The sequence below is a fragment of the Polyergus mexicanus genome, unplaced genomic scaffold, assembly GCF_030449975.1.
Source record: "Polyergus mexicanus isolate NDT 795.1 unplaced genomic scaffold, iyPolMexi1.0 SCAF_1, whole genome shotgun sequence".
Classification (NCBI taxonomy): domain Eukaryota; kingdom Metazoa; phylum Arthropoda; class Insecta; order Hymenoptera; family Formicidae; genus Polyergus; species Polyergus mexicanus.
The window spans coordinates 2090273-2112542 of NW_027223321.1; the positions used below are offsets into that span (position 1 = coordinate 2090273).

The window sequence follows — 22270 nt, forward strand, 5'->3', positions numbered from 1 at the left end:
ACGATGACAAGTATCGCTGCTCTTATGGGTTATTAAAGTTTATCATGTCGATTCGAGAGAGAGAGGAAGAAGAGATGTACTTTTCTTTTTTTTCAAACGTTCATACCTCATCGATCAAATACCACGATGATTTTTTCACTTATTGTTTATCGATTGTAATAATGAATTGCAAACGAATCGTTTATTATCTAATACGTAGGTAAACGAGAAAAAAAAAGGATATCCCATTCGCATTGTATAAACAAAGTCAAGACGAGAGTTATGAGTATCCTCCGAACAATTAGGTGGTTAAACTCTGTTGTTAAATAATATGTCGCGAGCGAATCGCTCGGCTAAAGATCGACTGCCGAATGCAATTTTCTTCACACAATTTATCTTAATTCACTATTTATACAATCTATTCTCATTCAATTTCCACAAAATGTCCACAAGCCTTATATCAAAATATTCAATTCAATACATTTTTTTTTTTTTTTTTTTTTTTTTTTTAATTCTATGAGCGCAGCATTTAATTTTCGTAACCTAATTCCGAAAAGAGTATATTTATTCGAATATCTCTATTTCTATTTTGTATTTTTTACGTATATAAATAAAATATATAAAGCGACAATATAAAACTGTTCATCGCGGATCGTAATCGATGTCGGATTAATTCGCGATTGCGTGATTATTGATCGATAACAGTCTATATAATCATAAGTAAATGGATTCTCATGATAATTATTTATAAACTACGATGTCTTGACGCGGCTACGCTATCTTTAGCCGAATCTTTCGCCGATCGTGCGACCAGTACAAGTGCGTTCCGGCACAGCTAGTATACGAGAAAAGCGCGCCCGAGGTTCGCTGTGAGTACGCCTCCGGGCGTCCCTTATAGGGTTTACCTAACATTTAATAAATGAAACGAGAACACAAAAGAAAAGGAAAAAAATTAAAAAAAAAAGAAGAAATACAGATCGATAATACGGACGCGCGATATGCGAGAAAGAGAGCGAGTGAATGTGTGTGTGTGAGAGAGAGAGAGAAAGAGAGAGAACGATGAGAAAGAAATAACGTTCAACGTATTTACGGATATATACACACGCGATATAAGATATTATTATATATTTATATCCTTCGCGCTCTTCTCTTCCCACGTCTCCCCCGGTCTCCTCCGTTTCTTCTCATCCTCTCCGTCATCCTTTTCTCCGATTTCTGCACGCGATAAGGGCGTAAGAAAAAAAGGGAATGGCAGAACATATAGAGATAATAAAAAACGGCCGGTGGGGGTCGAGTCGTTTGCTCGACGCTGCACGCTGATAAACACTGATTGTTAAAATGCATTTACGTTTTCTTTTTCGCCTCTCGGAGTGTCTCGTCGGTGTCACGGCGTTAACTGTCGTCGTTTATAAAAAGCCCTTCTCCTCTTTCCCCTCCCGTTATCCCGTGTCATCCCATCCGCCTCCGTCTGACTCGACCAATTTGTCCCGATGATTGCGCGCCGCAGAAACGATAATATTTTTGGATTGATTTCTTCGTGTTGGTCAAGAAAACGAGCGCACACGCGCCTCTCTCTCTTTACGCCGGAGACGCGCGCGCGACGTCTCGTCGCCGATTCCGTATACACACGTATGATGATCTCAGAGTATAACGTCCGTGTGTGCGGGAGACGATCGTCGACGTTGTGGCCCGAAAGACGACAGTTGAGTATACCATAGAAATCATTGTATCGATTCGAAACATTATGATAAACTTAATAAAAGGATCGAAAATAATAGCACAATTATACATATTCATCCCATTGTATCCCAATATATCCTAATAGCTATTTAAAAATCGTCGCAACACACACACACGCGTCTCGATTGATGTATTGATTTATTATAATATCAATAGTAATGTATATATATATATGACAGTAAATCGTAGTATTAATAATATATAATATACATTATGTTATCATTATATTATTTATCATTATTATAATCCGTATTTCCCATTAACATACATCAATTCTAAATTGGAAAGTGCGTAAACGCGCGCGTATATAGCAATATATATATATATATATATATATATATATATATATATATATATATATAGATTATATTATATATGTTACATCAAAGACGAATCGTATCGTTCGTAAACCGGCCTATACATACATTACAGCTCGATTAATACTTCTGTTCAACTTTAACACTGATCTTAGAATTCTCTTTCCTCGACTAAGTCATTCCGTCGTAATATATCAATGTTCGAGCTCGGGCGGACCAATTATACTCGTTTTATGCTAATAATATTTCGCCGTAAAAAAGATGTGCAGCAGTATTGTTTCAACCAGGATGGCAAATACAAAGAAAAATAAAATAAGAAAGGTTGAGTCTCACGTTTATATAATTGCACGTATATCTTTCCGCCCGAATTCTCGATTACATTAAATGTGTATAAAAATTAAAAGTGTGTGTAACACGCGTTTTGCTATGCAAACTTTCAACGAAAGTTACTCTTTAACCATATACTAGTGACAATATTAGTTGTAATAAATTGCCATTTATCACAAATAGAGCGGCTCTGGTTTCCTTCATCTCGGCGAAAGCATAGCGCGTTTATTAAATTTCTGTCTCGATACATAAAAAAAAGCAAGCAAATTTTCTATATAAACATTTCTCCAATGTGACGATAGGGCAAATTTATGAAATCTACATTTAGAATATATACAAATCTTAGGCTTCACATATATACATATATAATTTACGAATAATATTATTACATTCTCAAATATTCATACGTAAGTGTATATATATATATATATATATATATATATAGTATATACATACTTACGATACATTTAATACACGTATGTCATGATTATAAAATGTATTACGAGTCATAATTTACAAAAATCGGTCAGTCTGTTCTAATTGTGATCAATGGCAAAAAAAATCAGACATTTACGTACTAGAATATACTATTACTGAGGAATTCTATCGAAAATTTTTCTTATTTCAAAATTTTAGGGGAAATTTAAAATCGCGGGACGAACCGAAAATGATATTTTCAATAAAACTATTTTAGAACCACATTCGCCGTGAATAATTCATGCGACAGTATTCATTAAGACAGGAAGAAGCATACAGTGATGATAACTCGAATCATGTAAGTAGAATTTCACCTGTGTAAAGTTCATCCTGTTTATTGAAGATTGAATATTCTAAGATACTTAATTTTCAATAAAAAGATTCCTAGCGTACACGGAAAAGTATTAAGATCATTTATTTCTTGGCTAAGATGCTTTTCTCTTTACGTATCTCTCATCAAAAAGAGAGAGAGAGTTCTCACAACCTTCTAATATTATCGAATCCCTCGTGGAGATAGACACCAACGGATGTATCTTATAAATCTAACGCGATTGAAACACAATAGAAACGCGATACAAACGCTCTTCATCACTCTTCGCACTATCCACATTGATGGCAGTTGCGGTATTATTGGTGTATCAATATTATATCATATAATATATAATCTACATTTAATAACAGTATTTCTCTCTATTATACATTTCTCATAAACGCGACTCTCCTGCCCTTACAATCGATAAAATTTTCATATTCCTAACATGTTTTATTCACTGGCGCTGCACACAATATTCTCTTCTTTCTGATATATAAAATCAGACTTAGTATTACAACACATATACCAACGAGGCCGTATTGTAACCAATTCTGCAATTAAGCTACAATTATGCGCTATGCAATTCTCGCTCTTTATCTATCGTACACCTACAAGACACTCTTCAATGAAAAGAGCAATCGTTATTTAATTAAATCTGTGATTGCAAGTTATAGATAAAAATTTCTTTACATCTCACTCGCATAATTCAAACAGCACGCACCGAACTTGAAATTTTCGCATGACATAGAATCCGATTGTAGGATGACAATACTTACAAGCTAAGAGAGTATAATATATAATAAAGCAATAATAATGGGAATGCACTCGCGCATTTCTACATAACATGATAATAACCCATTCGACGCGATAACGCAAATGCAGCGATAATCATTCGATGGAAATGCGCGTTTCTAATTATACGCGGAAACCAACAACTTCCAAATAAATTCGTTGCATGAAACATTCCGTGAAAATTTATCAAACAAAAGCACATTCTTTTTTTCAATAAGAGAAGCGGGAAAACTTTTAATTTACAAATCGCAAAACCAATATTCAAGTTTTATTTATTTCTGCTATCTCTCCCATTGCACCATTGAAATTGTATATCCTTCTATTGTATGGAAATCTTATTTACTGAATATTTTCAATGCAATTTTTTATTTAACACGATAAATATAACAATGAGACAAACTCGAACAAAATTCCATGTAAAAATTTATCTAGACAACGAAATATACAGGACATCGTAAGAATGACGTCTTCTGAATTCTTATATTGTTTAAGTATATATACTCTTTCTCGAAAGAGAACTGTGCATCATGTGTATAGTATCACTTTAAAGAATGTGCTATTGTTGTCGCGTTTTCTATATAGGAACAAATATATATCCACATTAAACACAACTGCAAGACGATAAGAAAAATTTCCTAATTTTAATAACAAATTATTTGCATAAGCGAAGATTATCGTGGAGGATATCTGCTAGATGGTATGTTCTTCACCGAACGATCCTTCGTGTCACTCGAGTTGAACATCATTGGTCCCTAGAAATTATTATCAGCTTAAAGCACATAAACTTAGTTATACCATATAAAAAATTAATGTTACATAATATAATGCATTAGAGATAAAAGTAAATCTTCTCTAATCGCTCCAAATTTTTGAAATTTCTCTTTTGGAATTATTATTTGTATTAGCTATAACGTACACATGTACATGTAAGCAGTAAAGAAACATATTTTTTTTGATTTATCCTGTTACTGGAAATATATAATTTCACATTTACAATTTTTACACAACATAAAAAGGATATAACCTAAAGTAGAGAAAGCATATATGTCTTTAATGTATCAGGAAAATAAAGGAAATTGATTGACAAGCAAACTTATTTTAAAACCTGAATTTGAACCCAACATCCTTCACCAAGCTCCCATGTTTCTACGATTATGATTAATGATCTTATGAGGATAGTGATTGACAGTGACTGATAAGCATAAGCTAATATTTTTAATAAAAGCATCATTAAGAGATATGATAAAAGTCTTATATTCGGTGTCACGGGCAAACTTATTAGTCCGAAAAAATCGTACTAGCTTAGCATTTTGTGGTAACAATTTAAAAAAAAAAAAAACGATTACCTTGAAAATGCAGAGAAAGTTAATGTCACTGGATTACCTTGTTCCGTTGAAGAAGCCGCGGATCCCTCATTGTGTAGCTCTGCACCTCTCGCGATAACGAGCTGGTCGAGCTCCAGCGAGAGAGCTATATACCATATAACAATGTTGTCTCACTAATAAATATTCACTAAATCGCTGGGTGATTAGCTAAATCTTATCTTATGTACCTTCGAACGATAATACCGATTTATTCGCGATTATTTACATTGTATTTTTCCGTAACGTTTTAACGAACTAATAAAGCATCAAGGGAAGGCTACTTTACAATGTAAAAGATATAATAAAAATCGGTATTATATGACTTATATTTTCGTGTACTGTACGCTTAACGTTTGAACAAATTTAAAAAACACTTTTTTTTCATGCTTCGATTGATGCAAATACACACGGATGATTGATGAAATATTTTATAAAAAATATACATAAAATTATTGAATCAAGTGTTACTCATATTTCATTACTAACTTTCTACTTGTTACATTATATAATAATAAAATTGATAACATAAAATAATTTCACACATGCAGTGAATTAAAATCACACAAAGCATTAACAATTAATTTCTATTGTTATGAAGCAACATGGTTAAGTCTCTGTTTACGCAAGAAAGCTTTATTCACGAACGCTATATTTTCGCAAGCGGTGGGTAAGAAAGCGCGCGTACGTGCCCAAAACATTAAATAATGATATGTAAAATTAATAAAATGAATGTCCTTACTATCGGCAATAATTATTATTTGGCTACATCATTCGGCTTTCCCGACTGCTTGCATAAAGGAACATAAAAAGAAGGGTAAGATTAAAACAGAGATATATGAAAGATAGAATATCTGTAGCAATGTGGAGATCCAGTTGGGTATTATTGTCACTAAAATAAAAAGAAATAGAGTTGTGTATATTTCAATTAACGCTATTAATCTTTTAGATTCTCTGTCTATTTAAATAAAAGGGACTTGCACAATGCTCTGGAGTAATCTGTAATCCATAGGTTTAAATACCTTGTAAAAATCTACATAATTTATCTCCGTTAAGTATGTAATTGTACACAATAATTTTGAATAAAGCTATAAGTATATGATAAATTCAAAGAAATTGTGATGAGACTATTGGAATGAGTGGAGGAGCGAGCAAGACTGAAGGAGCGAATATAAGGTGTACAAATAATTCAATAAAACGACTATAGAGGAAACGTTATGCAGAGAAGAATTATGTTAATATTAGAGTTCTAAGACACGCTGAGAGAGAAAGCTGCATACCAGCAAACTGCAGCCAGAACGTAGGGATAACGAAAATATTGTATGAGTTTAAGGGACAGACATATATGTATATGTACGTGAGAAACTAATTGTTTAATTATATATTTTGATAATAAGTATGTGTATATTATAGTTCGATATTCTTAAAATAAATAGAGTTGTATTGTGAGAACTTACTACTTGCGGCGTATTCTCCGCGACGTTTCCAGATGGTGGTGTTGCTGCCGGAGTCAAGAAATCCACTGGAGCAGTTGAATCGTTAACTGTCGCGATAAAGGCAACGTTTTACTTTCTAATAAATTTTTCTTTAATACTCAGTTATATATTTTTTTCAGAGTTTTGAAGCATCTAATCTGCTGTAGCTCGAAGAACGAGAATTTCGAAGAATGAGAATAATTAAAGCTCAGCGACTTACTTGGTGCGGGGATGAACAGCTGCGGAGACGAAGTAGCCATAGGTACGAGCGGAGACGTCATGGGGATGAACGACGCCATGTTAGGTGCTTTGAGTTTTCCCCTATCGGGTTTCGTCACATCTATGGCACGGTAATTGACACGCGCAACAATTCTGTTCTTTGATTTGTTGTTCATATCGCTATTGCCGGTAGGCAATTTTGAAATGGCATCCGGCGCGTCCTCGCCGCTTGGCAGAAGCGGCTGCGAAGAAGCACCGCGTTCCATCGCCGGCGAACGAACGTCAGACATCTTCGGCGGTAGTACCAACGCCGAGGCGCCGGCGACGCCATTCTCATCCTTATTCATCCACTTCTTAGCAACAGGGTCCCACACAATCTGCAATACAGAAGGCAACAGGATCGATTATGAGAATAGATTGAAACGAATGTCATTCTATAAATAATACTTCTCTCTCTCTCTCTCTCTTCGTTATTTGTATATTCTTTCATTTGTTAGAAAAAAAAATCTACCAAACAAAATTAGGGAAATGTTAATGATTATTAATAATTAGTCGTTAGAGTTAACGATATATAGTTAAAAAGAAATCCTGCGTTATACTGGCCTGTTTATCGTCCGTCTTATAATCATTGTTGTAAGAGTAGCGCATTCTATTACCAAAAGTATCCGCGCAAGCCCTTAACGACATAAAACATAAAACCGTCCATCGTAACTTCTATCTCTAGTGAGATAAGAAGAGAAGGCGGGCACTATGATAATAGATTCTTACCGTTGGATTACTATCGTCCGGCAATATCATTTGATTCTTCGGTTTCGGCGCGAGTTTACTAAACAAACCACCAAACCAGGAGCTACCGCTGTTGGCAGGTTTCTTCTCGACCATCTTCTTCATCTCCGTTGGGGATTTAGAGCTCGCTCGTGGTGCCTCGAGCGCGTCCAATTCTTCCAACGGATCATATTGCTTCCCCGGTGTCATAGAGATTGCTGGCTGCACACTTAACTGAAATAAAATATACGATTGATCATCGTAAACTTGTTCTAGCAAAGTTTATCATTAATTACTGTAACAATGCGAGTTCGCCTGTAACATATGCCATATTAAATTTGAGAAACGCTCCACTCGAAATACTTTGAAACTAAAATATATGCGACTCACAAATATATTACAGTAAAAAATGAAAAACTTTGCTTACTTAAAAAGTTTATCTATGATATCTCTATGATGACAATGATATTCGAAATACAGGAAATCGGATCCATAGAAAACAGAATGTCAAAATGTAAATAAATAACATATAAAAGATATGTAATAGTTTTTAAAATGAGGAAAAGCTGCTTAATCTCATCAAGGAACAAAAGATTTTGTTAAAATTGAAAATGTCTTAAATTTTGGTAATACAGGCTTAATGATTAGACAATTTCTGATAATTTGCATGTTTCTAATTATTATAATAAATGTAAAATATTAGACAAATAATTATCTCTTAACTTACTATTTACATACGATATTTGATTATCTATAAAAATTTATCTAAGATATTTGAAACAGGTTAGTTCATATTCCATATATATATCAATCTAATAATAAATAGCAACATAATAACTTCGAAACAACATAATAATCATATAAGATGATCATAAAAAGATAATCATTAGATGTAATATGAATAGAATAGAAATGAATAAAAGAATGTTTGGAAGCGCATAAATGTAGATGAAAATGTGAAGAATCAGGAAATGGAAGAACGTGAAATACCAAAGCAAAAATATGATAATTCTATGCTCGTATACATTGCATACAATAAATAGAAGCAAGTAATTCTCTGCATCGTTCTCTCCAAAATCAGAAATTGCTCCTAATTCTGAATTCTAAATTTTTCATTATTGATATATTGTTTAAGCATTTTTCACTCACTTTCAAATTTTTATATTATATGCCCTCTACATCTGAAAATTTCTTTTTAACACTCTGTATACGCGATTATATAACGAAAAATTATAATTTCAAGAAGTTCAAGGAAAAGTTCATTATGTGAGAAAACTTTATTATATATTTGTTGCCAACAGTAACAATATGTCTATATACATTCAATAGCACTTAAAATAATGTTAAAATCCTGTAAAAGTACACACTACCATGTAATTAATGTGATGAGAGAGTAATTTACTCTTCTATTTGATTATACTATATGGATCTGCTCATCGTTAGAGTATCCAAATATTTTTCACATACTGACATTATTAAATTTAAATTTTTTGAACTAATATGTGAATTAATAACATACAATCATATATTTATTATAAATCTGTTGGTAATTTTTTCTTCCAGTTCCTATTTTATTATCTTATTAAATATTTATGCAATATTACATTAAAAAAAAATTATAATATATTTAGATAAGAAAATCCAGAGATATGTGCGTGTGTGTGTGTTAATATATAATTATGTTATAGTCATATGTTATTTCTAGTATGATTATTTCTGTCTTTAATGTACAGAAAGAAAAACTACGATTATATGAACTTATAAGATATTTTTAATCGCATTTCGTAGGAACATCAATGTCGTAAGTCAAAGACATATTTTTTTTAGCGGACGTATCTTTTGACAAACGATTATGATTTCTGAATCTAAGCGGTAAATCGATTGGATATGTGCCACCAAAGACTAGAGGTTTATATTTAGATGAATCGGAGATATTCTGACCGATGCTGTCGTACGACCATGCGTCTACAGTATCGCAAATAACGTCCTTCCTACGAATATGAGGAGCCACCCTCATAACTTTCTTCTCCTCGAAGTTACAATACTGTTTTAGAGTCTGTACTTCGCTGTTGAAAATTTCACGGCTCTTTTTCGCCCCAAAAGATAGATCTGATGTTACGAAAGACTCGAGTTGCATTTTGCTAAACTGGATTTCTAAATCTGTAGTCTGTGACGACGCGGATAAGTTCTTTTCGTCCGGTTTGTCTGGATCTGTTTCTACTCTATCCTCTGATGAATTATTTTTCTTAATCTTACATTTTAAGAACACGGGTGGTTGCGAGCATGGTGGTTTTAAAAATATAGGATCTGTGCGTTTCGATTTTCTAATATCTTTTGGACAAATTTTGTCGTTTTGTAGAATTTTCGGATAGTTTGCAGTCAATTTAGGATATTTTTTGTTAACATTTTTAGATCTAATGTCAAAATTATCACTGGATAGATCAAAGATTGTGGATTCTCTTTCGAGAGTAATATCGTTATCATTAAATGCAGAAGCGACATATGGATTTGATTTCACTGACACATTACGGCGACGTCGTAACAAACTAATACCGATATCTGATGATCTTTCAAGATCAAGAATATTATTCGAGATAAATCCGCAATTACTTACTTCAGGAGTGGGCGTTTTGTCTTCCCTTTCCGTCTGTCGATGAGCAAGCATCAGAAAACAGGTGAAAAATGTTAATTGCAATGCTTCGAGATAAGAGGTACGAAAAATTATAAGTTAAATTGAAAATATATTATTATCGATTTTCCTAATAAACAGATATTCATGAAAAAATGAAATCAGTGCAATGCTGGGATGATGTAGATGAATTATGAGAAAATATAAGAATGCAAATATGTGAGAAAAAAAATATACGATGAATGAATTTTTTTGGAATAAAAAAGTTTGAATAATAAATTTCTCCTTTAATAATGCGCTTAAGATACCTCAAAATTCCACTTATCCAATTGTTGCGAGTTATTGATTTCAGTTTGATCAGCGATCGTGCTTGGTATAGATTGTTGCTGCCAATTAGACGGTGTAGTCTCATTTCTTCCATAATTGTCTTGATAATATGACTGCTGACTCCAATCCTGTTGTTGTGGCTGTTGATGTTGAGTAGATTCGTCCATGTTTCTCATGTATTGCGCGTTCGAATCGTACGTATCTTGAATATTTGGCGGAGATAGCGGCTGCCAATTGGATTGCATTTCGTTGGTATTAACTTCCATCATTGATATAGGTCCGTCACCATATTCGGGTTGAACAGTATTCCATTGTTGTTGCGACGATGATTGCTGTTTCATCTCGTGAATTTTTTGATTTTCCACAATGGTATGAGAAGCGTATGTTTCTTTTTCGGAAGTCTCCTCGGCCTATAACAGAATTTTATTTAATATCTAAAGTATATCATTTTTATTGGAAAATAAATATATTACAATTACCTGATGTTTTCCAATAATCTCTGCTAATTTATTGAGCCATATTAAATTCGTAGCATCTTCAATAGCATCTTTATAGATCGGATCGTGGTACTTGATTCGGTCACCCAGTATATAAACCGATTCAATGAAAGATTTCTTATATTTCGACGGATCGTTCGCGATATTCATTGCAATTTGTTCGATATATAATAAAGCCTTTTCTATTAATCCACAGTCCACCATTTTCACGATTAGATCAAATTTGAATGTTTGAAGATCCACTAATGTGAAGTACGGATCACTAAGATTTCGAGCATATTCATAGATCTCCGTTAGCATAATAGCCTCCATGGTAAGAAATTCGGAATACGGTTTGTTATGATTTGCGCCGATTAACACTAGCTTAACTCCATTAGCTCCATAAGTACCAAAATCGATTTCCGCCAGAATGTAACAGAGATGTGCGGCATGGATATCTCCCTTTGCAAATAACGTATCTCCGAGAGTTGTTATTGACCGGCGATTAATCTCTGGATTGGTTGAAGTATTAGAGATAATCATAGCCAAATGAGGCCGCCAATCATCCCAACGTGGGTCTGCAATGCACTGTAGAAAAAGGAAACAATTAACTGATATTACGACAAATAATGCGTGCATATATATCATATCAAAATAAGACTCTTACTGTGACTATAGCAGGTACGCGGCCAGAGTGTAACTGATATAAAGTCTGTAGAGGATCGTGTGGTGGTAGGCTGTTCGCAAAACGGGTCATTACAGAAGCGTAAGTGCGCTTATCTAGTTTACTAGCCAGGAAGAGAGCATGGCCCCAAAGTCCTTCGTTCATTGCATACTCTGTTACAGGTAAGTACAGAAAGAAGAAATTAGTTAACAACACGTTTATAATATTGAACGATATACAAACAGAGAAGTTCTACTTTTATACCTAATGCTTCTTGAATCCGCCCGTAAAGTAATGTATCTCTAAATTCGTCTGTTATTTGCTCCGTCGTTTTCCGCTGTTTGATTTCAGGTTTCTCAGATAGCGCGGGAATATCCTGAGTACTTCCGTCGCTACCTGTCGCCGCAGATCGTTGCGATACTTGCGATTCTCTGCGCTTTACATCCTGAGATCTGAGTTTTGTTGTATCTTGAGGATAAGCGTCCTTGTTACGTAATAAAAGCCCGGCGATGTCGACGCCGACGACGTTCTGAACAGATTAAGCAAGATTAATGTATATTTAAGCAACAGCAACTTTTTGTAAACTAAAGTTTTAAAAAAATGATAAAAAATATTTACCCCGTTTTGTTGAATCAGCATAATCATCAATTCATACAACAAAATATATGAAGCACGATCGACCATTTCTTCATTCATCACTGCTTTTTTAATTTTATTTTCGCAATACTCTATGATAGTTTTCTTATGCGTTATGCCACTGCAATAAAAAGTTGTTATATTATGCACATTATTTTTATACAATATATATATATATATATATAATATTTTCATACGATTATAACTTACTTAATTAAAGGTCCTGGATATGATCGTAAATCGCGTGTGATAGGATCATGTGAGAGCAAGTTATCTACACGAAAAATATCCACCTTAGCCCTCTCACCATCAGCTGGATAGCTTGGATGAACATGCACCAAAGATCCAATCGAGAAGCATCCTGCGGATAAATTTTCAAATTTTCTTAAGAATATCAAAACAATAATTTCAAAAACGTAATATGAATTTAATTTCAAATTATATACCATATGCATGAGATGTAGAATATTTAGTTGGAGTTAATCGGGCAGAAGTGATTGTTGAATCCTCTAAATGCGTATCACCCAATGTTCTTTTATCACTAGTGTTCCTAAAATAAATATATATTATTTTTCTTTAAAGCAAAGAATTACAAATATACCTGATATTGTATGTAAAACTTATATATATAAATTATGAATATCAACATACATAATCACAAACAAAAAAAGCATGTTTCATCTAAAATTTACAGCGAGTTTAATGCAAATAAAATTCCACACAAGTCTGTATATTTTTACTATGTTACACAAATTATTCTCCTTTGTCATATTAGATTATAACAATATATACTCGTCAATAATTAATCATGAATAAGTCTACATTTTATACATATCTAACCAACTATGTATGACTGAAGTTTTACATAAGGATAGAAAGGAAAGGGAAATCTGATTTTTTAACGCATCTAGCTTAAGATTTTTGAACCGAGAGGAGACTCTCGGTCTCACCTATTAAAATTGCGACAAGCCGTATTATGCTCCCGCACAGTGCCGGCCCATCCGGAGTATCCAAAATGCGGGATATATAATGCCATGTTTGATGAGTGGAAACATGCACTTGGGATTGGAAAAAATCTGATATACAACGAATGTTATAAAAACCATATTGAGATGAGTATCCGAAAATGCTAACTCTCTTTAAATCGCTTTTGGTTTAAAAGTTTCAGAGCGCACCTGTCATCGCAGGAACTACGGCCGGAATGAACACTGGCTCTATCCTCTGGATAATTGCTAACACCTCTAGCAATATGTTGCTGCTGCTGCTGCTGCTGCTGCTGTTGGTGACTGGCGTAATATTTGTGATACCACTCGGCATAAGCGGCTGGATTTGTTTGACGCAAATTCTCAAGATATGCGTAATAATTGTTACCATAAAGAACACCATAATCATATCCACCATATCTTGCATTCACTATTAATATATATTTAATGCTTATTTATATATATAAAAAGCACAATGTTTCATATCTTATTTTTTAATCGTAATACATACCATTATATGCATAGTAAGGGTCCTTTGTACGTGCATAATATTCGCGATCCTTGTCATTATAGGAAGATCTACTTGAAGGCCTAGAACTGAATGAAAAAATGAACTAATATCAAATAATAATCAAGGCATATAAAATCTTCCCAAAAAATAAGCCAAATTTTAGAAATTTTATTATTATAATAATAAAAAGAAAGAAGATATAATTATTATTCTTTTAAAGTTACAAATTAAATTAAAAGTTGTATATTAGTGGAAAAATTCCTCAACTACCGAATAAATTATCAAATATATAAACATTGATTTTGCTTGTGGATAATAGCATGCTTACTTCAAGAACATATCATAAAAGCATACTAGTGCTACTATTCTTATCATTATTTGAAATCCAACTATATTTATTTTTGTTATGTGATATCTGAGAAATGTCAAATAATGTTCACATGTTTGATTTAGATTTCAAGAAATTTTTTTCCATCAAAATGATTAATAGAATAAAATTTGATCGTTGATCTTAGGACGCTATATAAAAATTAACTAGGATAACATATAATTTACCTTCTTCCATAAAGATCATCGTAATAGTCTCTTCTGTACGAATCTCTAATATCGTAATCGTGATCGTATATTCGTGGCCGTCTTCTCTCACGATCCACATAGTCTTTATCCCTAGCATCTCTGGAATACCGCGCGTCGTAATCTCTCGGATCTCTGTCCCGACGACGCGGATCTTCTCTCCTACGATCATCCTGCGGTCTCCTTCTACCATCTCTCTCATCCAAGTCCTCTTTGCCTCTGACTCTTCTATCCATATCTTCTCTAGCGTATCGATCTAGGTCATCGCGACTATGGTGTTTACGATCGTCATCCCGATACGGAATATCCCGTCGTTTAAAATCTTCGCGAGGGACATTATATTGACGATCATTATCGCCTGTGCGCCGACGATCGTAATAGTAATCGTCCTCGTACTCGCGATCGTGATCGTAATATGCATTCTTCCGGTCGTATTCGAATCGTCGGCGATCGGGACTGGTTTCCCGTCGTCTCTCCCTGCTTTCGTCCCGGCTTTCGCGAGAACCCGTGTCCTCCTCTTGATCCTCGTAGGAATCCCGACAATTTGACAAAGCGGAAACGCCTTGGCTCGTCTCGTTCTCGAGAGATGCGCCCACTGCCTCTTCGCGCTTGCTTCGCGTATCGCTGCTCGTCGGATCCTGCGACATCGTTGGAGAAAGAATCATCTCCGGAAGAGAACCAGTAACTACTCTACCACCGGTCGTCGTCGTCGTCCTATCGTCAGGTATTAATTGCGTAACGTCGTTGGAAGATGCTCCGCCTGGTATCTGTCTGAGTTCCGCGTCCTGAGTCTGTCGTGCAGCTTCGTCGGGTTCATTGCCTCGGCCGAGTACTTCGCGAGTCTCGCTCGGTTCCATCATTATCTGTGGCTGCGGCTGATATCTCTCCTCGCCAGACGGATCATTTCGCGACTGCTGCGGTGGAAGGGAACGCTCCCTGCCCGAAGGGTCATTCCGTCGTTCCAGTGTGTCCGAATCACCTCGTAATAGCTGAGGAACGTTTCTCTCTTGGCCTGGAAGGACATCGCGACGCTCTACTCTGTCGGATATATTCCTGATTTGTATACTTTGCTCTTGACCAGAAGGATCATTCCTCCTGGGATCGGAGAGACGTTGCCCGGTCTGCACGTGATGCTCTTGACCCGTAGGATCGTTTCTACGTGGATCTACTGTGCTCGATTGTCCCGGTACTTCGCGTAAGAAAGGGATGTCATTAGGCACTTCGTCATTCTCATCATCCTGAGTCGGTGGCGTCGGCTCGTGTTCCTGATGTGAATCCGTTAACTCACCAGTCTCCAAGAATGTGTTCCTATCGTTCGAGGCGAATTCATAGTTATCCGGCATCTGTTCCGTTTGCAGAGGCAGATGCGGTCGTATTTGCTGCTGCATCGACAGTACTTCAACATTGCTCATTTCCTCTCTAAAGCCTCGTACATTCGTCACACCTTCTTTCGGACTCGCTTTTGGCCTAGGGTCGTTATCCAACATCTCTTTGTTTATGGAATCCCGCGAGCCGTAAATATCGCGTTCTTGCAATGTCGTGGGCACGACGATTTCTACGTTTATAAAGTCGGATGTTTGTTGGATGTTTTCATAGTTCTCTACATTTTGCTCCGAAGCGCTTCTTTGTTTGGCGGGTGGATGTGAATGATCCTTCGCGTACCACGCGTTCTGCAGCGCGCTTTGATTGTACCATTGATCATATCCGCTTTGCGAGATACTATCCGTCATTTTAGTAACATTTTGGTATGTATTCGATATCGGATGATCTTGACTGACAGCTGACTGGTTGTCGGCAGAATGAATGTTGTCCATGCTGCTTGGCGCATAATCCGGTGGCAACATGGGTATATTGTCAGGAACAGGATTACTACGACTTCCCACATTAAAACTAGCAACCGAGTGTTGAGCTTTTCCCTCCATGGGACTTGGATATATCTCCAACGATTCACTCGAATAATCTGTGGACTTCCCCGATTTGTTTCCGATATTAAGTTGACCGAAATTGCTCGATAATTCCTCTGTTATTGTAGGAACAAAAGCGCGATCATCATTCTCATCGAGAACATTTTTTGAAACATCATTTTTCGGCCCATTATCAATTGCCAAGTTCAAATTATGATTTCCGATCGATGGTTTAATGTCGCTTGCTTTCACAAGGTTAAGAGATTCGTAAGATGAAGCTACCGTGACTTGTTTCTCATTCTCTTGCTGTTCATTATTGTTGGGCGTATGTACAATACTTTCTATAGTCGTAGATACAGTCGTAGTTACTGGAGCGTAATTGAACGGTGACGTCTGCATTTGCCATTCGTTTGAGGCAAGCCTAGCACCATTATTATCCTGCAACGCATTCTCCTTGAACGAATTATTATCTACCTGCTGCTGTAACCATTGATTTGGATGTACGGATTCGCTTTGCATATTAGAATATCTCCAATCGTGCGAGGCAGTCGTGATATTGCCCGATTGTGGCCAAGAACTAAATGTATCGTTTAAGTTATTCGTTTGTATTAGATGCGGGGGCTGATGAGACACCGTAGCCTCGCTATTTTGATTGTGCCATTGATTCGACATGGTATTGGGCTTATTACTTGTTTCGTTAATACTCTGCTGTCCATTAGACCAGGTGGTGGAATGTTTCTTGATTCCTTCGGAGGATGTGTTATACATTTGCGGCGGTTGCGCACGTTGATTACCCATATTGTCGACTTGCTGCTGCATTTCCTTCGGCATATTTTGATCTTGCCAGTGGCCCAACATGTCAGTATGATTCTGCCAATTCTGTTGCGATTTGTTTTCTACACCATGAGTTGTATAACCAAATGCATAATGTGGTGCTGCCTGCATTTGTTGCCATTCGTTTGCAGCAAACCTAGTACTATTATTATCGTGTGACATATTCTCCTTGAACGAATTGTTATCCACCTGCTGCTGTAACTGTTGATTTGGATGTACAGATTCGCTTTGTATGTTAGAATATCTCCAATTGGGCGAGGCAGTCGCGATATTTCCCGGTTGTGGCCAAGAAATAAATGTATCGTTCACATTATTTGTTTGTACTAGATGCGCGGACTGATGATGGGATATCGCGGCCTCGCAATTTTGATTATGCCATTGATCCGACACAGTAATGGGCTTATTACTCATTTCGTTGATACCCTGCTGTCCATTAGACCAATTAGTGGAATGTTTCTTATTGATTCCTTCGACAGGCACGTTATACATTTGTGGTGGTTGCATACCCAGATTGTCAACATGCTGTTGCATCTCCTTTGACATATTTTGATCTTGCCAATGGCCCAACATGTCGGTATGATTCTGCTAATTTATTTTTTATACTATAATTTATATATATATATATATATATAATCAAGCAAGAGGATTTATATAATTAATCATGTGATGGTGTAATGTCTTTTTAAAATCCTTATCAAGCCAGAATATCTAATCAAAATATATGAATGCCCTTGTCAAGTACTTCAGAGATACTAATAAATAATACCAAATTACACTAATTTTTTTCCACTGTATGTAAACAATAATCAAAATCAGCAACAAAGATTCTCCACACCAAATTTTTCAGAGAGATTAGCTACTGTCAACTTCGCACAATAACTACACAATAATTGGAACAAAGATGACATAGTAAATTTGCCGTTTTATAATTAAATACACAATTAATAAATCCTTTCATTTGATTATATATAATACATAATATAAAAACAAATTAATGTACTTACATTCGTACCGTCTATAGGTACATTCGTACTGTCTATAGGACAGTATGGTTTGTTTTACATCAATTTTTGAGACCTGTAAATTAAAAAATATATAAACTTATATATATACATAAGCATTTTTAATGAATAGCCAATAAAGATAATAAAGCTGCATAAAATATATAACAATATATTCTCATACAATTTCATTACGCAATTTAACAGCATTACATTCGCTTGTACTCTGTAGCATACAGTTAGCAAGTTAATTACAGCAAAAATATATTTTCGAAGAGTGCAAAATTTTTCTAGATTCTGTTGACGGGCAAGAATCTACGCCAGTTAAAAAAAAATAATTATCAAAATACTTAATCAGCTAAATCCCAATTACGCATATCTATAGTCTTGAGAAATGCTTGTCATCGCGACGCTGCTGACAGTACGTACACGGACTTGAATTATAAATGGGTCATGAGCTGCGAGTCTTTATACAATGCGAGGAAATTTTCAATACAAGAAAACTATCGACGTATTTTTACGTCGGAAGTACCTTGCGTGTGTTGCGACATGTCTTCTAAACACGTAGGATGATTCTAGGTAGCACGGATATATATATATATATATGGTATATATATGTACATACAGAGCGATAAGATAGTTTCGTAAATTTCGATGAACAAGAAAGGCGCCTTCGGCGCGATAAGAATTTATCTCGCGTTTATACCTTACGATATCGCGTTAATGAAAGTTTGATGTGGTTAATTAAGCAATGACGGTGAGAACATGCTTCGTCGACGACCGTTAGACACCTCGATCATGTTTGGAGGACGCGAAAAAACCAGCCACGACCGAACGACGGCTACCAGCTGTGAAAGTCGGGCAACGGCGTTTCGACGCGTTCGTTCACTCACCCTAAACTATCCTCGCTTATACTGCAGTCTCCGCACGCCCGATATGCGCATTATTGTTCACCACCAACCTGGGGTTCCTTACGAGACGGCGGAACGAACGGGTCTCGTTTTCGTCGTCGTCGATGGCCGCGCGCGGACCCAAATCTCACGAATACGCGGACATTTCAATGCGTGCGCTGTAGGCGAGGGAACGAGATAGTTGGACGAAAGAGAGAGAGATAAATGGGCAAGCACGTCACGAAACTTTTTTTCTGTCCTCTGCACCTCCGAGCTGCGTGACTTTCCAACGCGAGCGCGCTAACCACGCACCGTCAAAAGTCGGAGTGCGTTCGAGAATCCTATCCGTGGAGTAGAATAGCCTTTAATTGACCAATCAGAAGCGAGAACTTCTATGTCCTGATTGGTCGATTCAATGGTATTCTATCCGACGAGGAGAATTTTTGAACGCACCCTCGAGCGGGTTTCGAACCGATCGTGAGATGGCGCGATGACGTTTGAATCGATTCAAACGCAGAAACAAGTATGTCAAAGGACGATGGCCAAGTATCGCGGACTTCTGGAGATCGCGCGTGACATTCACGTGTCAATCGGTACGCGATGATCCAATAACTTCGATACATGTCGATAATCGTTCCTCCGCACGATCCCGAAAACGCGTCCAAACGTCTTGAGATCGCGACAGGTCGACGAGTTTCCCGCCACGAGCGGACACGTATGCACCTTTCGAAAGTGCATTCACTGTCCGATTCAAGGTTTGAAAAATAATATGCGAGCAAGCAAAGCGTTTTCCTTCTTTCGTTTTATTTTATTTCAGGTCAAATAAGAATGATCGTCATCGGTCGAGGGGATTGCCGATTTCCCGTCCGAAGAAAATTTGCACGGGGATCGATCGACCGATCGACTGACGTGGTACGTGGTACGTCGAGAGTGGATGAAAATCCGGCCACATCGGCGGTCAGTTTCGCGCGAATGGCCTGTGGAGAGTGGAGATCGTAGAATTTTGCGACGAATTGTAATAAAAATTTTTTCTCTCGTACGAAATCGGTGATAAAATCTTGACAAGATGGTCTTGTTTACGATAATCGCGAGGGTAGCAGACGGTCTGCCGCTGGCGGCCACTATGCAGGATAACGAACAGGTTAGAAATATGTTATGATGAAATGTCATTTCACTCCGAGATTTCGCACTTTGCCTCCGCGGTTGATTCTCATTAAAGAGAGTGTAATTGCGTACATAAAAATTTCTCTTTATTCATGAAGCCTTTAAATTTATTTCGACGCGAGCGAACAAAAACTCGGAGCAAAAATCTGTTTCTCTTGAATAAACTTAATTGATTGAACAAATTTTTTTTTTTTTTTTTTTTTTTTTTATAGGATGGTAAAAATATTGTAGAGTATCAGAACCAAGCAAAAATGTTGTTTAGAAAACTAGGTCCACAGTCTCCTACAAGATGCACTCTAGAAACTGGACCTTATCTTTTTCAGTGAGCAATGATTATTGATAGTATATTATTGATTTATATATGTTTTACATCATGCAATTTGTTTACAGTTATTTAATTGAAAATGAAGTATGTTATTTGGTATTATGCGAAAGAAATTACAGTACACGTATAGCGTATAATTATCTGGAAGATATTGCGCAAGAATTTCATATTCAATATGGTAAACGTGTAAATACAGTAACTAGGCCTTATACCTTCATTGAATTTGGTATGTTGTAATAGACAATATATTAAATGTAGCGCTACTACATACTTTATTTTATTTATTCTTCAGATACATATATCCAGAAAGCTAAGAAGATTTTCTCAGACAGTAGATCACGTAGGAATTTGAATACCCTTAACAGCCAATTACAAGATGTGCAAAGAATCATGGTACAAAATATTGATGATGTTTTACAAAGGGGTACCGTACTTTCGGGTAATATTCTATATTTATATTAAATTTATTTTATTTTATGCTCGGAGATTAAAAATATGAATGTAAGTATTTATGTGCATTTTATATAATATTATTAATTGTATACTTATACAGAGTTGGATACAAAGACGCAAAATCTATCCATGCTGTCGCAAAAGTATAAAAAAGACGCGAGACATCTAAATAGCAAATCAATGTATGTGAAAGCTGTTGCTGGCCTTGTTGCATTTTTGGTCTTCCTGTTGTATTTCTTTATTCTCTAGTTAAACAGACAAAAGATTGTTCTAGAATATTTATCAAAGGTATTTAATTTCCAAGAATAGAAAAAATTTGTTTATCTTTTCCATAATTATACAGTATTTATGACTAATATCCATTTATACTTATAAGAAAGAAAAAAGTTAAATTAAAAGTCTCGGAAATGTAACTGTACCAATATATCTAAAGTAATTTATATCAAAATTATGTTTATAAAAGTATAATAGAGTAAATTATGTCTAAAGTATATAATTATAAAATATTCAATTTTTTAACACTGTGCAATGACATAAAAACAAAATTAATAAATTTTGTCATAATGTATAAATGAATAGATGTATAGAATTTTTACTACATCATATTTCTGTTCGAGAGTCTCGTTTTAATAATCTTATAAAAAAAAAACAAGATAATATACGCGATTATTTTTAAGATATATAATATTTTTGTAATATACTTTTTTCTTCTTAGTTTGCTTAAAATAATATTATATTGCCTCTAAATTATTGACTTTGATAAAAATACATTTCTCAAATATACAAGAGAGAAATAAAATGTTATATATCTTATCTTTTCTCACTGATTAAAAAAGGATCACTGTACTCGTCCCATTCCTACATATTTGTTAAGTTATATAACTTTTGTGAAGTATTGAATTAATAAATTTAAAAAGATATCTATTATTAACTATATAATATTTTCTCTTGAGTGATGTGCATATATATATATATATTATTAGTGGGAAACCGGGAACCGAATAAAAAAATGTATTATAGTCGATTATTTACGTCATTACGTTTATATGTGTTTTAATTATATCAAAACTATAATGGTGAAATATTTACAATAAAGATCATATATAAATAAATATTTCTTATATTCTATGTATAT

At 35.3% G+C, this 22270-nt stretch overlaps 2 protein-coding genes across 11 annotated transcripts; one reads left to right on the forward strand and one right to left on the reverse strand.

The window, feature by feature from the left end:
• Positions 1 to 3239: 3239 nt before the first annotated feature.
• On the reverse strand, positions 3240 to 19484 carry Sec16 (Secretory 16). Of its 10 annotated transcripts, none has more exons than XM_070315538.1 (18): positions 19265 to 19483; positions 18307 to 18379; positions 14547 to 17884; positions 13992 to 14077; positions 13673 to 13910; positions 12944 to 13047; positions 12708 to 12858; positions 12480 to 12618; positions 12126 to 12390; positions 11865 to 12034; positions 11201 to 11785; positions 10703 to 11131; positions 10380 to 10412; positions 7769 to 7999; positions 7002 to 7377; positions 6764 to 6849; positions 5329 to 5415; positions 3240 to 4697 (listed from the first exon to the last, which is right to left on the reverse strand). In XM_070315538.1, exons 3-18 carry the CDS (start codon positions 17870 to 17872, stop codon positions 4617 to 4619), a joined length of 6387 nt encoding a protein of 2128 aa, XP_070171639.1. In that variant the 5' UTR covers positions 17873 to 17884; positions 18307 to 18379; positions 19265 to 19483; the 3' UTR covers positions 3240 to 4616. The 10 variants fall into 10 exon arrangements, with proteins under 10 accessions (XP_070171639.1, XP_070171649.1, XP_070171609.1 ...); XM_070315548.1 differs by having other exon boundaries at positions 14547 to 17887; XM_070315508.1 differs by having other exon boundaries at positions 19197 to 19483.
• On the forward strand, positions 18964 to 22222 carry Sec22 (vesicle-trafficking protein SEC22). The gene is made up of 6 exons (XM_070315710.1): positions 18964 to 19060; positions 20011 to 20334; positions 20570 to 20679; positions 20748 to 20908; positions 20975 to 21121; positions 21236 to 22222. Exons 2-6 carry the CDS (start codon positions 20260 to 20262, stop codon positions 21382 to 21384), a joined length of 642 nt encoding a protein of 213 aa, XP_070171811.1. The 5' UTR covers positions 18964 to 19060; positions 20011 to 20259; the 3' UTR covers positions 21385 to 22222.
• Positions 22223 to 22270: the final 48 nt, after the last annotated feature.